At 46.0% G+C, this 13,162-nt stretch overlaps 1 protein-coding gene and 1 pseudogene across 1 annotated transcript in view; one reads left to right on the top strand and one right to left on the bottom strand.

Moving 5' to 3' along the window:
* The window catches only part of LOC137144303 (zinc finger protein 436-like), a 92,299-nt pseudogene that overhangs the window by 56,307 nt on the left and 22,830 nt on the right, over nt 1-13,162 (top strand).
* Nucleotides 1-13,162, bottom strand: part of LOC137144296 (zinc finger protein 420-like) — a 29,312-nt gene that overhangs the window by 7,596 nt on the left and 8,554 nt on the right. The window contains exons 2-3 of the mRNA XM_067534504.1: nt 6,575-6,657; nt 5,487-5,613 (exon numbers count right to left, since the gene is read on the bottom strand). Coding sequence (XP_067390605.1) covers nt 5,487-5,613; nt 6,575-6,598 — 151 coding nt within the window. The 5' untranslated portion in view covers nt 6,599-6,657. The remainder of the gene's footprint in view (nt 1-5,486; nt 5,614-6,574; nt 6,658-13,162) is intronic.

Here is a 13,162-nt window from a genome sequence, read left to right as displayed (position 1 = left end):
CCCATTCATGGTCATGTGGGAATTTGCAGCTGAGACTCGCCATTGTCATGTTGTGTATTCCTGACAAGTAGGCTGCTGATATTAGAAAACTGTAGGAATTGCACCAGTTCCATAGTTTTAGTGCTTCTACGAACAGGGAATGAGACCTGGCACCTCCCTGATGGTTTATGTAATACATTCAGGCCATACTGTCCATCGTGACCCTTGTCTGCGTGTGTTTTATCAGCGGAAGCGAGAGAATGCACGCGTTTCTGGCTGCTCTGAGTTTGAGCAAGTTGATGTGGAAGCATCTCTCTGCTGGAGACCATTTGCCCTGTATTGTGCAACCATTAAGATGCGCACCCCATCCTATGAAGGATCCATCAGTGCTCAGGAGTAGAGATGGGGAAGACTGAACACAATGGATTCCCGTACAAACATTTATTGGGTTCTTCCACCAGTCCAAGAATGGCTTGACCCTGGTGGGCATTGTTAGTAGTTCGCTTATGTTGTCTCGGGTCTGTAAACCAAACCATGCTTGGAGGCATCTCATGGGAAGTCTGGCATATGCAACAACATATGTGCCCGTGGCCATGTGCCCCAGAAGGTGAAGGCAATGTCTGGCCGAAATTTTGGGACTGGATTGTACTGTCTGTGTCAACGAGGAGAGACTGAGAAATCTGTGATGTGGGAGGAGCGCCTTCATCAGAATGGAGTCAATCTTGGCTCCTATGAATTCTAGCCTCTGTACCAGTCTTAAAGTCGACTTTTGTTCCTTGATCTGTAGGCCCAGAAACAGATTCAGTGTGGTCTGAGTGACTCATTGGGCCTCTGCGAAGGACCGAGCCCTAAGAAGACAGTCGTCCAGGTAGAGCTAAATCATGAGGCCTTGTAAGTGGGTTGCCACTACCAAGAAGACCTTAGGGAATACTCTGGGGGATGATGAGAGACCAAAAGGGAGTACGCTACATTGGTAGTAGTCTTGGCCTAGAGTGAACCTGCGGTAAAGTCTTTGGCTTGGTATGGTGGAGATGTGAAAATATGCATCTTGAAGGTCGAGGGCAAAACACCAGTCTTCTTTTTCTAACGCTGGAATGATCTTTGATAAACGTGACCATCTTGAACTTTTGAGCTTTGACAAACTTGTTGAGTGCTCTGAGGTCCAGTATGGTTCTCTAACCCCTTTTTTTTCTTGGTATCAGGAAGTAACGAGAGTAGAAGCCTTTGCCCCCTATATGTGTGGGCACTGGCTCCATCACTCCTATGCTGAGAAGGTGGTTTATCTCCCAATGTAGCAGACTCTCATGAGAAGAGTCACTCAATAAGCATGGGGAAGTGTGCTTTGTAGGAGGGAGGGTGGAGAAATGTATGGAGTATCCATCTTGGATGATCTCCGGCACCCATTTCTCAGAGATTATCCATTCCTAGGTACTGTGGAATGGGACGAAGCAGTTTCCGAAGGGGTGGATTGAATTTTCCAGCGTAAAGTGAGGAGAGTGTTGTACGGACACCTCCATCAATCTGCCAAAATGCAATCTTTGAGGTGGAGGAACTAGAATGAGTTTACTGAGATCCTGACATCTTCCACCAGGGGAATGTGGGTTTCTTCCTCTGGGGTTCATATGATCTCTGTGCACATTGAGGTGGACGTTGGGATGAGTATTGTGAGTGATGCTTGAATGGAGATTGAGGGCCGTACTGTCCGGCTGTGGGTCAGAGGGGTGGTACGCCTGGTGTCCATAGTGAAGTTGGGCTCCTTATGGAGGGTGAGAAGAGCATTCGGAAGCTAGGTCCTCTTCTTCACTTTCTGATTCCGACGATGAAAAGGGTGGTGTATAGCAAGATTTACCCGGAGCCTTAGCTCACTGATGAATTCATTACCAGAGCCCTGGTACTAAGCAGAGGAGAGTTACATGCGTCGGACACTGAAACATTGGTTGCGCACCGGAAATCTGTCCATGCAGAGGGTGTCGATACCGGGAAAAGCTGTCTGTTCCAAGAGGCTTGTATTGAGAAGCAAACCTGATAGCAGGGTCCGTCGGTGACGGGGGTATGGTCAGCGGTACCGATCTTGATGACCGTAGTGATGGAGCCTTCCCCAGGGTGCATCTTCTGTGTTTCTCACACCCCCACAGTACCGATGCTTCTTTGTCTGTGCCCATCAGGTCTTTAGGCATCCCGATGCGCCCTGTTGGTTTGGGACTGCTCATACCCTGGGTACCAGATTTAGATGCCTTCGGTCCCATCAGTACTGATGATACTGACCGAGCGGCGGATGGTTTTCGGCTCTATTTGGGCTTGCATTGTGGACTCCCTGGTCTTTTCTTAGAGGCCTTATGTGAGAGGCTGGCAGAAACTCTCTCTCTCAGCACACTTCCATTAGAAGTGGAGAGTTGCAGTGAGGGATTCCACCGGGATTCTGGAGGCTGAAGGGCTGATTCCATCAGGAGGAGTTTGAGCCTCAGTTCTCCGTCCTTCGTGGTCTGGGTTGCAGTTGCTGACACCAGCCAAACTCTGTGGAACGTGCTTCTTTCCCAGGCAGTGAACGCACTGCGAGTGTCCGTCAGTCACTGGGATAGATTCCTTGCAAAAATGGCCCTCTTTGAAGCCTGGGAAGCCGGGTATATCCTTGTCCAGAAGGGGTTGTCCCCCCCCGGGAGTCAATGGAAGATAAAGTCCTTTTCTTTCACTCTCTAATTTTTTTTTTAAGTCAACGGTTAAAATAAATGGTAAATGAAGCAAAGAAAGAAAATAGGGTTTCAAAAGAAGCTAAAAGGAGCAATTCGAAGTGAATTAATTATCCGCAAACGGACAGTCCTAGCTCCATCACTAGCCAGGGGCGGTTGAGAAAGAAAGGTGGAGGGATTACCCACACATGCTGTCTAGCCTCGTGGCAGGTACAGAGTTGCGCAGGCACTGGTGGCATGGCCTCTTGTTATAGCTCTCCAATCTGCAGAGAAGGGATGCAGATGCACCTACACTTGATTGTAGTCGAAAAAGAAAAAACATTTCACCCATTTCCCATTTTTTCACTTTTGTCAGGTCTCCGAGACACTGTAAATTGAATCAGGACCTCCCTTCTGATTGCCTCACTTTTCCTTCAATTTTCTTTCCAATGTTGTGCATAAATTGTAAGTATGCACAATGCCAGATAAAAATGCAGAACCTTCTTTACTAGCCTTCTCTTACGCTATGTTCAGACTGATGGCAGCAAAATCGCCACCGCCAAATCGATCTTTCTTGATCGATTGAGCAGTCAGTGAGACCACCCCCTCAAGTAGCATTGTGAGAACAGCGTGCAGAAGGGAAGCAGAGCAGCTGACTCCCGTCGATTGCCGCCGAATCGCGCAGTAAGTGTGAACCAGCCCTTTGTTTAACCATGATGCATATTGGTCTTTGCCTTGGACTACAGCTGTCTGTATTAAATGAAGTTTCTGTGTCTGCTTCACCAAATTACATCCTCTCAATTAACTTTGAGTAGCCACTGACAAGGGCAAGTTGTACCCCAAGACATAATCTTACAGGTGTAATATTTGTACAAGCTACACTAGCACCCTGCGTCACCATCAGCAAAGTGTCCATTGGCGCCTGAGTACTGAACCTGCTCTGGGAGGGGGGAATGTAGCAAGGACTCAGGATTGTTGGCCAGGGTCGCTGTGCAGAGAGATAGGGAGGTGGGGGCTAATGAGCGGTGGAGGGAGGTCAAGCATTAGAATAATAATATTTAGGGGGAAAATGTAAAATACATGAAACTGAACAGAAATAAAACAAGAGTGCATGCTCTAAAGCAACAAGGCTGGGCAGGGAGTCCATGATAAAGGTCTGGGATCCCCCCCAGCTCTAGATCCCAAAACTTCTCCTCCCTCCCACTGACCAACCCCAGCCCTCTTCCTGAGTGCCCTTCCTCCACATTCCCCTCCCTTTTTTCCCACTACTCTCAGCTGCCAACCCCTCTTAGCACCTTGGGAGCTTCTTGTGTTCCCTCCTCCTCTCTCATTACCCCATCCCTCCCTGCTGCTTCTTAATCCTCCACACACCCCTCCCCACCTCCTGGCACCCCATTAATATCTACTCCCCTCTTCTTCTCCCCTCCCACTGCTCTGCTCTCTCATCACCCCAGACTCTTGAACGGCAACATCATAAAGTCTCCTATCAAAAGCTGAGCTAATCTGACTGTCACACAAGCCATGCATGAGTCATAGACCTATTTACTCAACATAATTTGGAATTCTATGAACAGCATAATTTCCTTTTGTGGTAAAGCAACCCCTCTTGGTCTCACCTATTGGCAGCAGTCTCCTTTGTCAGTGGGGCCTGAGGTAACTCTGCCCCAACCTGGACAAGTCTTTTGTCTCTTCCCCTCTGCACCTCTCACAGGGAGCGTTTGGTGCAGGCCTTACTTCAGGCCAGTGGGATGTCCTTTAACCCCACAGGGCAGGGGTGGGAAATGATTTGGTCCGGTCCGCGAAATCATTTGGTCTGGACCTGGCGGCGGGGGGGAATTTGGCGGTGGTGCAGTTTCACGGTTTCACTGCCCCCCGCCCCCCACAGAACCCCGCTGCCGAAATCCTGCCGCCGAAACCCTGCCGCCATTTGCCCCTTTTCGGCGGCGGGGGGACTTCGGCAGCGGGCACTGCCCCCCGCCCCCCACAGAACCCCGCCGCGGCCGTGAAACCCCCCCGCCGCCGAATTCTCCCCCGCCGCCGAATTCTCCCCCGCCGCCGAATTCTCCCCCGCCGCCAGGGCCACCATCAGGCCCTTGACATAAAAAAGGTTCCCCACCCCTGCCATAGGGGATGGGCGTGTAGTCCTAGTCCATGTATAGGATCCCAGGCCCAGGGAGGTACCTTGCCGTGGCTCTTTCCCGGGGCTGCAGAGATGGTGGCAAAACCCTGGAGGATTGGAAAAATACTGGTCCTTCCTGCGGGCTGGGGCCAGGGTCTTTCCTTCTCAGCTTCTCCACTGCAGAGAAGCAATGTCTCCTAGTCCCAGGGAGTCTCTCCTCCAGCTGCCACAACATGCTGGCAGCTCCTTTCACTCTTCTCCTTTGTTTCCCCACTGCCTTTAGGAAAGGCAGGGTTTAAGTACACCTGGAGTAGCCCTTAATTGGGTCCAGATGTCTCTAATTGACCTGCAGTAACCTCTCCTCAGCCTGCAGGGAAAAGGGCCTTTAGCATTCTAGGGCTCACATACCGGCCCTGGTATACCCTTTTGTAGCCATCTAGCCTGACTTTACCACACTTTTAAGACACAGAAAAGGCATGCAAACTTATTAATTTAGTTTTAATGCATCCAGTAACGATAAATTACATACAGTTTAATACAATTGACCGATGGCACCAAATTACACATGTCCAAAACATTATACTAGTGGGTGGGAGAGGAGTCAAAAAAGGGGGACAAGGAAACCTGCCAAAATTTGGATGCTGTGTGAAGGTTTACAGTTATTACTCAGGTTCTTTAGAGACCACAGAGCTTCTAATAAGCACGAGGATAGGACTCCTTACCTAATGAGGTCACGTTCTCATAATTCTCCTGCATGACATCCCTATAGAGAGCTCTCTGAGTGGGGTCCAGCAGAGCCCACTCCTCCTTGGTGAAATACACAGCCACCTCCTCGAAGGTCACCAGCTCCTGAAAGAGGAAGAATCCCCCACTCAGCACCTGCTGTCCCTGTGATGACCCCACTATTCACAGGAAAACAGAGCCAGGTAAAGGGAAGTTCTGGGGTCTCATGTCAACAGAGTCCCATCCCCACCTTGTCAGAGCAGCCAAGAGGCATAAGGGTGAGGGGAGAAGGAGAGAACCTTTGTCCCTCCCAGCTGACAGAGCGTGGAAGGGTCTTCACATTTATCACATATCTACTAGCCAGAGCTTGATATATGAGATGGAGCCTACAGCACAGTTCAGAGACAGCCCCCTGTAGGAATCCCCACACCATCCCACACCATCCCACACCCCTGTAGGAATCCCCACACCATCCCACACCATCCCAGGAAAATATGGCAGAAAACGGAAGTCAGTAGGAAAAACAATAAATCTGAAGGTTGGAATTGAAGAAATTTGGTAAGGGAAGCACATAGAAATATACGGCCAGCAGAGAGAAGGAAAAGGGGGAAGTTTTTAAAAGTATATTAAATACAAAAATAATCCTCACAACTGTATTGGTCCATTACTAGATGGAAATGGCAGAATTATCAAAAATTATGCAGAAGAGGTAAAAGTGTTCAATAAATATTTCTCTCTCCTGGATTTGGGGGGAACAAAACCCCCCCACACAGATGATGTTGTCACATTATATGATGATGATGACACTTTCCATTCCAATAACAACTCAGGAGGATGTTAAACAGCAGCTATTAAAGCTAGACCTTTTAAAATTAGCAGGTCCACATACCTTGAATCCAAGAGTTTTAAAAGACCCAGATGCTGGGCTGTCAATGCTGCTTTTCAGTAGGTCTTGGAAGACTGGGGAAATTCCAGAAGACTGGAATAAAGCTAATGTTGTCTCAGTTTTTAAAAAGTATAAAAGTGATGACCCAGCTAATCCCAAGAATGTCAGTCTGACATTGACAGCTTCCTGATAATCCCTTACCTGAGTCAGCTCCAATGCAGCCATTTCTTTCTCCCTGGGAGGATGGGATGATCTGGGGCAAGAAGTAGATGTTATTCTGAAGCCTGCCAGGGTGAGAAGAATTTCAGAGAATTCAGCAGGGGCTTTTGTCCATTTGCCGATTCTCCCCAGGCTTTTTCCCTGCAAAGGGACATTCTAGGGTCTGCCACACTGTGTAGCACATAGTGACCTTATTACAGTCCAGGCCTAGTGTAGGAAAGTAAAGAGCTGAAAGCTGGACAAGTAATCAGGCCTAAATTACAGGGAACGGGGTCAAGGCAAGGGCAAACCGAGCCTAGTTCCTTCAGCCTCTCCTCATAAGTCTTGTGCTCCAGCCCCGTCATCATTTTTGTTGCCCTCTGCTGGACACTCTCTAACTTCTTCACATCTTTCTTGTAGTGGGGGGGCCCAAAACTGGACACAATACTCCAAATGCGGCCTCACCAATGCCAAATAGAGGGGAATGATCACTTCCTGTGATCTGCTGGCAATGCTCCTACTAATGCAGCCCAATATGCTATTAGCCTTCTTGACAACCAGGGCACACTGCTGACTCATATCCAGCTTCTTATCCACTGTTACTCCCAGATCCTTTTCTGCAGAACTGCTGCCTAGCTCGTCGGTCCCCAGTCTGTAGTTGTGCATGGGATTCTTCCTTCCTAAGTGCAGGACTCTGCACTTGTCCTTGTTGAACCTCATCAGATTTCTTTTGGCCCAATCCTTCAGTTTGTTTAGGTCCTTCTGTATCCTATCCCTATCTTCCAGGATATCTACCACTCCCCCCAGCTTAGTGTCATCTGCAAACTTGCTGAGGGCGCAATCTACCCCATCCTCCATATCATTGATGAAGATGTTGAACAAAACCAGCCCCAGGACCGACCCCTGGGGCACTCCGCTTGTGATCTTGTTATCTCTCTTCTTCTCCCTTCCTGGCCATCTGTGCAGGGAATGAGTCTATCGCCATTCCTGTGCAAGGTCTTTTGGTGGGAAAAAAGCATTATCTTCCTTCTCCCCCTGGCATGCCTTTACTTCAAAGAATGTTAGTGTAAAATGTATAGGTTTTAAGGTGATGTGCCTGACCTCTGTATGGTAATCCTGTAAACAAGAAACAGGCGTGGGTATAACTATATTCATTATGTAGTTGTTAATATTAATTTTATAGGTGTCAATGTAACGAAATAAGGGTCTATCGGGAGTTGCTGGAAATGTATACAGTTACATACTGTTATGGATAAAATAATTGTAAAGTAATCCTCTCATCGCTCACTTGTGGCATTGAGATGGAACGAGGAGGCAATAAAGGGTTCTGTCTGCCCAGTCCACCCCCAGGACAACCTGTTTGATTATTCCTAATACCTAGACCACTCCCACCAGGATGAATTCCTCGGAGACAGGGTGAAACCTTCTCAGTAATACAGTCTCTGAACCAAAGCCTAAAGAAGAGCAGAATCAAAGGAATCACTTTGGAGGATTCTCCCTGTCCTTCTCCTCATGGCAGCAGTCACATGTTTAGAAAGTCGTTTGATGCACCAGCCTTTAGACGGTCTCTCTTGGGAGTGCCTCCTTTCATGTGCCAGGCCTCATTATAGCTTTTGACAAGGGTGATCCTTATGGCTGTGAGACAGGCTGTTCTTGCCTCAGCTAACCCTGTTTCTTTCAGTGGCTCTGCTGGGAGTTGAAATGAATTCATGCTCCTGGTGGAGACTGCAACACTGGCAGGTGAGGTGTTAGCTTTTTGCCAAAGTTGCCATGTCTCAATTGGATTCAGCTGGATCACCTGTGTTAGCATTGTTAAAACAGGTACTGTACTAGAGTGATGAGAATGTGTTTAGTGATTAGACTTGATTGAACACATGTGAGTTGCTGCATGGGTTAACATTTGACTAGCTTTATTGTGAGCCTCTGTGGCTATTCAAATCGCCAGACAGGGCAGAGACTTTCACTATGAGAAGTGCTGGTTGGCAACAGATAGCGTGACATCCTGCCTGGCAGGAAAGGTCCATCAAACTATGACAAACTATTATGGGATGTTAAAGAAGACAAAAAAGATGGTCGCTCTTCTCTTGCTTCCATGAAGATGAGTGATGCAGAAGGATTCCTCCCACTGGCTAGGGAGAAAATGCAGCAAATTTTTAGGGTATTTGATATCGATTTTTGAGAACAAGGGAGAAACAGGGGGGCAGTAAACATATTATGAAAGAAAAAACACACTGAGAAATCAGGAAATTAAATATCAATATCCAATAATTAGGGAGAAGGAGGGGCTTGGAAGGGATGATTACAGGGGACTGAGTAGTCTGCTCTAGTTGAGATTCAGAACAATTTTCAGGGTAAATCTCGAGTCTTCAAAGTGCTCTAAAAGCCACACGGTTACTTGGACTGCCTTCGGTGTCCCTCTCGGGGGTGCAGGGAAAGATTACGGAACCAAATTTGTGATCAACTGACTAAGGGTTCCTGAGAAACATCTCCTGAAAACAACAGCATTTTATTTAATCCACACATTCTAGGAAATAGGATGTTGAGAAATCGGAGGGTGAACTGTAAGCATATGGGAAAAATCCATCTCTCTGAAGGCACTTTTAAGAAATGTAATCTGAGTAGATCAGATAAATCAGAAGGTGATCAAACTAATTTGGAAAGGAAATAAATTGCATACACAAATCTCATTGGGAGCAGATTACGGGTGCAAGAGGAAATTAGGGGTGTAAGCGCAGGTGGTCATAAGAAGAGAGGAGTTTGTCTCTTCAGCTAAGGATGACACCTATGGGTTGAACTATAGGTTCACAGCTAGCTTTTAAGTGTAAAGATGACATGTCGTAAGACATAGGTATAAAGCAGTAATGCAAGAAGCCCCCTGGGCCAACCCTCTGAGACATTATCTTAAACATTTAGCATAAGAAGTTAGGCCTATAAACCATAGGATTAAATAAATGGACCAACAATGACCCAATGGCACAAGATATGATTTTGCACTAAATAATTCTGCTGAAATTCTATATAAAATGACGACAGGTAACCACAAAAGTGAGCCAGCCTCAGGCCTCTGTAAAGTTACTACCCCCACAAGCCTTCAAACTGGGAGATGTTGCACCACTGCCAATCATCATGCACTAGTGTAAATTCGGTCTATGCTAAGGGTTCGTAGCAGTGCCTAAAACCCCAGCGTAGCTGACACCTAAGGTACCCAAAGCAACAATACGGTGGCATGGATACGAAGGAGAACCGGATTCTATTACTAGCTCTATCACTGACAGGCTGGGTGACCTTGGACAAGTCAATATTTCTCCTCCCAACTTTAATCTATTTATCCAGCTGCCCACTCCTCTCTCTCCTGTGCTGCTCAGCAATAAAAGCTGTGTGGGTGTCACCGGAGCTCAGATAGTGGCCTGGGCATCCAATGTGATGAATGTCTAACAGGAGCGGGAGCAGGCAGGGGAAAAAAATGGGGAAGCATCATCACCCCCCTGGTGGGATCTGGCCCCCGACAGCAGAACACAGCACCAGACAGCCATTGACACACGTCTTTTTGGCAGCTTGAATGCTTCTGGAAGAGGCCTTGGCAGAACTAAATATGTCGATAATCCAGCAGCAAAGCCTAAGCACTAATTTATGGCTTCTTGGAGCAACGTATCTTGGTACCCACGAGGGAAGAGGTAATTTTCAATTTGGTCTTAAGTGCAGCCCAGATGCAGTCCAAGAGGTGAATGCAGCTGAACCACTTGGTAAAAGTGACCCTTATGTAAATCAATTTCACATCCTTGTAGGGGGAAATACAACAAAACCCCACCACCATAGCATTTATCTTCAAAAAGGAGAACAACACAAAAATGAGGAAAAAGCTAGTTACATGGAAATTAAAAGGAACAATCACAAGGGTGGAACGCCTGCAAACTGCATGGAGACTATTTTAACATGCAGAATAAAGGCTCAAACTAAATGTATACCCCAAATGACAACAATAAAGAAAAAAGCAACAGCAAGAGGACCACAAAAATGGCAATATAGCGACACAGCAGAGTAAAAGAGGCAGTTAGAGGCAAAAAGGCATCCTTTAAAAATGGAAGTGGGCTCCTAGTGAGTAAACTAGAAAGGAATATTAACTCTGGCAAGTCAAGTGTAAAAGCATAATAAAGCAGGCCAAGAAGGAATTTGAAGAGCAAGTAGCTAATGACACACACAAAACCCCGCAAAAAACTAAATACAATATGTTTTAAGTGTTAGAAAAAGGAAGCCTGCTAAAGAATCTGTGGGGCCACTGGATGATTGAGATGGCAGAGGGCTACTCAAGGAAGATAGGCCGTTTGCAGACAAGTTAAATGAATTCTTTGCATCAGTCTTCATTGCAGAGGATGTGAGAGAGATTCCCACACTTGAGCCATTCTTGTTAGGTGACAAATCTGAGGAACTGTCCCAGGTTGAGGTGTCAATAGAGGAGGTTTTGGAACAAACTGGTAAATTGAACAGTAATCAGTCACCAGGATCAGATAGTATTCATCCAAGACTTCTGAAGGAACTCAGACATGAAATTGCAGTGCTTCTAATAAGTGGTGTGTAACCGGTCACTTAAATCAACCTCCATACCAGATGACTGGAGGGTGGCGCTAATGTAATGGCATTAAAAAAAAAGGCTCCAGAGATGATTCAGTCAATTACAGGCCAGTAAGTTGAATTTCCAGTACCAGGGAAACTCATTGAAACTATAATAATTAACATAAATTATCAGACACATAGATGAACACAATATGTTTGGGAACAGTCAATTTGGCTTTTATAAAGGGAAATCATGCCTCACCAATCTATTAGAATTCTTGGAGGGAATAAACAAGCATGTGGACAAAGGTGATCCAGTGGATTTAGTGTACTTGAACTTTCATGAAGCCTTTGACAAGGTCCCTCACTAAAGGCTCTTAGCAAACTAGGCAGTCATGGGATGAGAGAGAATCCTCTCCTGGATCAATAACTGATTAAAAGATTAAAAGGAAAAAAGGGTAAGAATAAATGTTCAGTTTTCTCTGTGGAGAGAGACATATAGCGAGGTCCCCCAACAATGTGTGCTAGGACCTTCGGTTCATCATGTTAATTTCTCATCTAGAAAAGCGGGTGGACCGTGAGGAGGCAAAGTTTCCAGAGGATACAACATTAGTCAAGATAGTGAAATCCAGAGACGACTGTTAAGAGTTACAAAGATATCTTACTAAACTGGATGACTGGGGAACAGCATGGCTCATGGAATTCAGTGTTCACATGTGCAAAGTAATACACATTGGAAAACCCAGCTATACATACAAAATGATGGCATCTAAATTAGCTGTTACCACTCAGGAAAGTTCTTGGAGTCATCGTGGATAGTTCTTTGAAAATATTTGTTTAATGTACAGGGTTAGTCAAAACAGCTAACCAAATGTTAGGAATTATTAGGAAACGGATAGATAAAAAAAACACCCAGAAAATATCATAGTGCCAATATATATATCCATGGTACACCCACATCTTGAATACTATGTGCAGTTCTGATGACCCTGTCTCAAAAAAAATCAAACAAACATTAGAGTTGGAAAAAAGAACAGTTCAACTTAGAAAAGAGATGAGTAAGGGAAAGGTATTTAATACAAATCTATAAAGCCATGAATGCTATGGAGAAAGTAAATAGGAATGAGATATATACACCTTCACAGAACACTAGAACTATGAGTCATGTTATGAAATGAAGAGGCAGCAAGTTTACAATGAACAAATGGAAGTACTTTCACATAAGGCACAGTTAACCTGTGGAAGTCATTGCTGGGGACATTGTGCAGGCCAAAAGTATAACTGGGTTCAGAACAGCTAATAGCCAAGACGGTCAGGGACACAACCCCATGCTCTGGGTGTCCCTAAACCTCCGACTGCCAGAAGCTGGGTCTGGACAACAAGGGAAGGATCACTTTAAATTACCATGTTCTGTTCATTCCTTGGGAAGCATCTGGCACTGGCCATTGTGAGAAGACAGGATATTGGGCTAGAAGGACCATTGGTCTTACCCAATATGGCCGTTCTTTGGTAATAATCAGAAAACTTGGTGCTACTCAAGAGATTCCAGCACGGCTCCATCTCCCAGTCTCTCCAGATATCCGCTGGGTAGCAGTGCTACATGTCACAGAGAGCCTCAGACTAACATGCCTGATTTGCTCTTAAAAGTGGGAAAACGGATGCTTTGCTAAAGAGGCGCACAAAAGAACAGCAAGAGCCTGTAGGGACAAACTCAGAAAGGTTTAGTCACAAAATGTGCTACACCAAGCAAGAGACATAAAAGGCAATAAGGAGTGGCTCTTTAAATACATTAGGAGCAAGAGAAAAAGAAGGAAAGTGTAAGTCCTCCACTTAGCAGGAAAGGAGGGCTAATGACAGGTGACATCAAAAACACTGAGATATTTAATACCTGTGATAGGACGTACCTATCCTGCACCAGTTCAGCAGGGGTTAACCACACTCTGGGCTACAAGAAAAGCCTCTGGTGGCTGCATATGAAAAATGCTGCACTAGATTGTGTGGCCCGGAGTGCAAGGACAGCCTTACTGACTCTGGCCATTG

The sequence above is a fragment of the Emydura macquarii genome, unplaced genomic scaffold, assembly GCF_026122565.2.
Source record: "Emydura macquarii macquarii isolate MOO-44397 ecotype Brisbane River unplaced genomic scaffold, CSIRO-AGI_Emac_v2 contig_3450, whole genome shotgun sequence".
NCBI classification, from domain to species: domain Eukaryota; kingdom Metazoa; phylum Chordata; order Testudines; family Chelidae; genus Emydura; species Emydura macquarii.
Note: the sequence above shows the minus strand (reverse complement) of the source record. Positions and strands in the feature narration are given on the sequence as shown.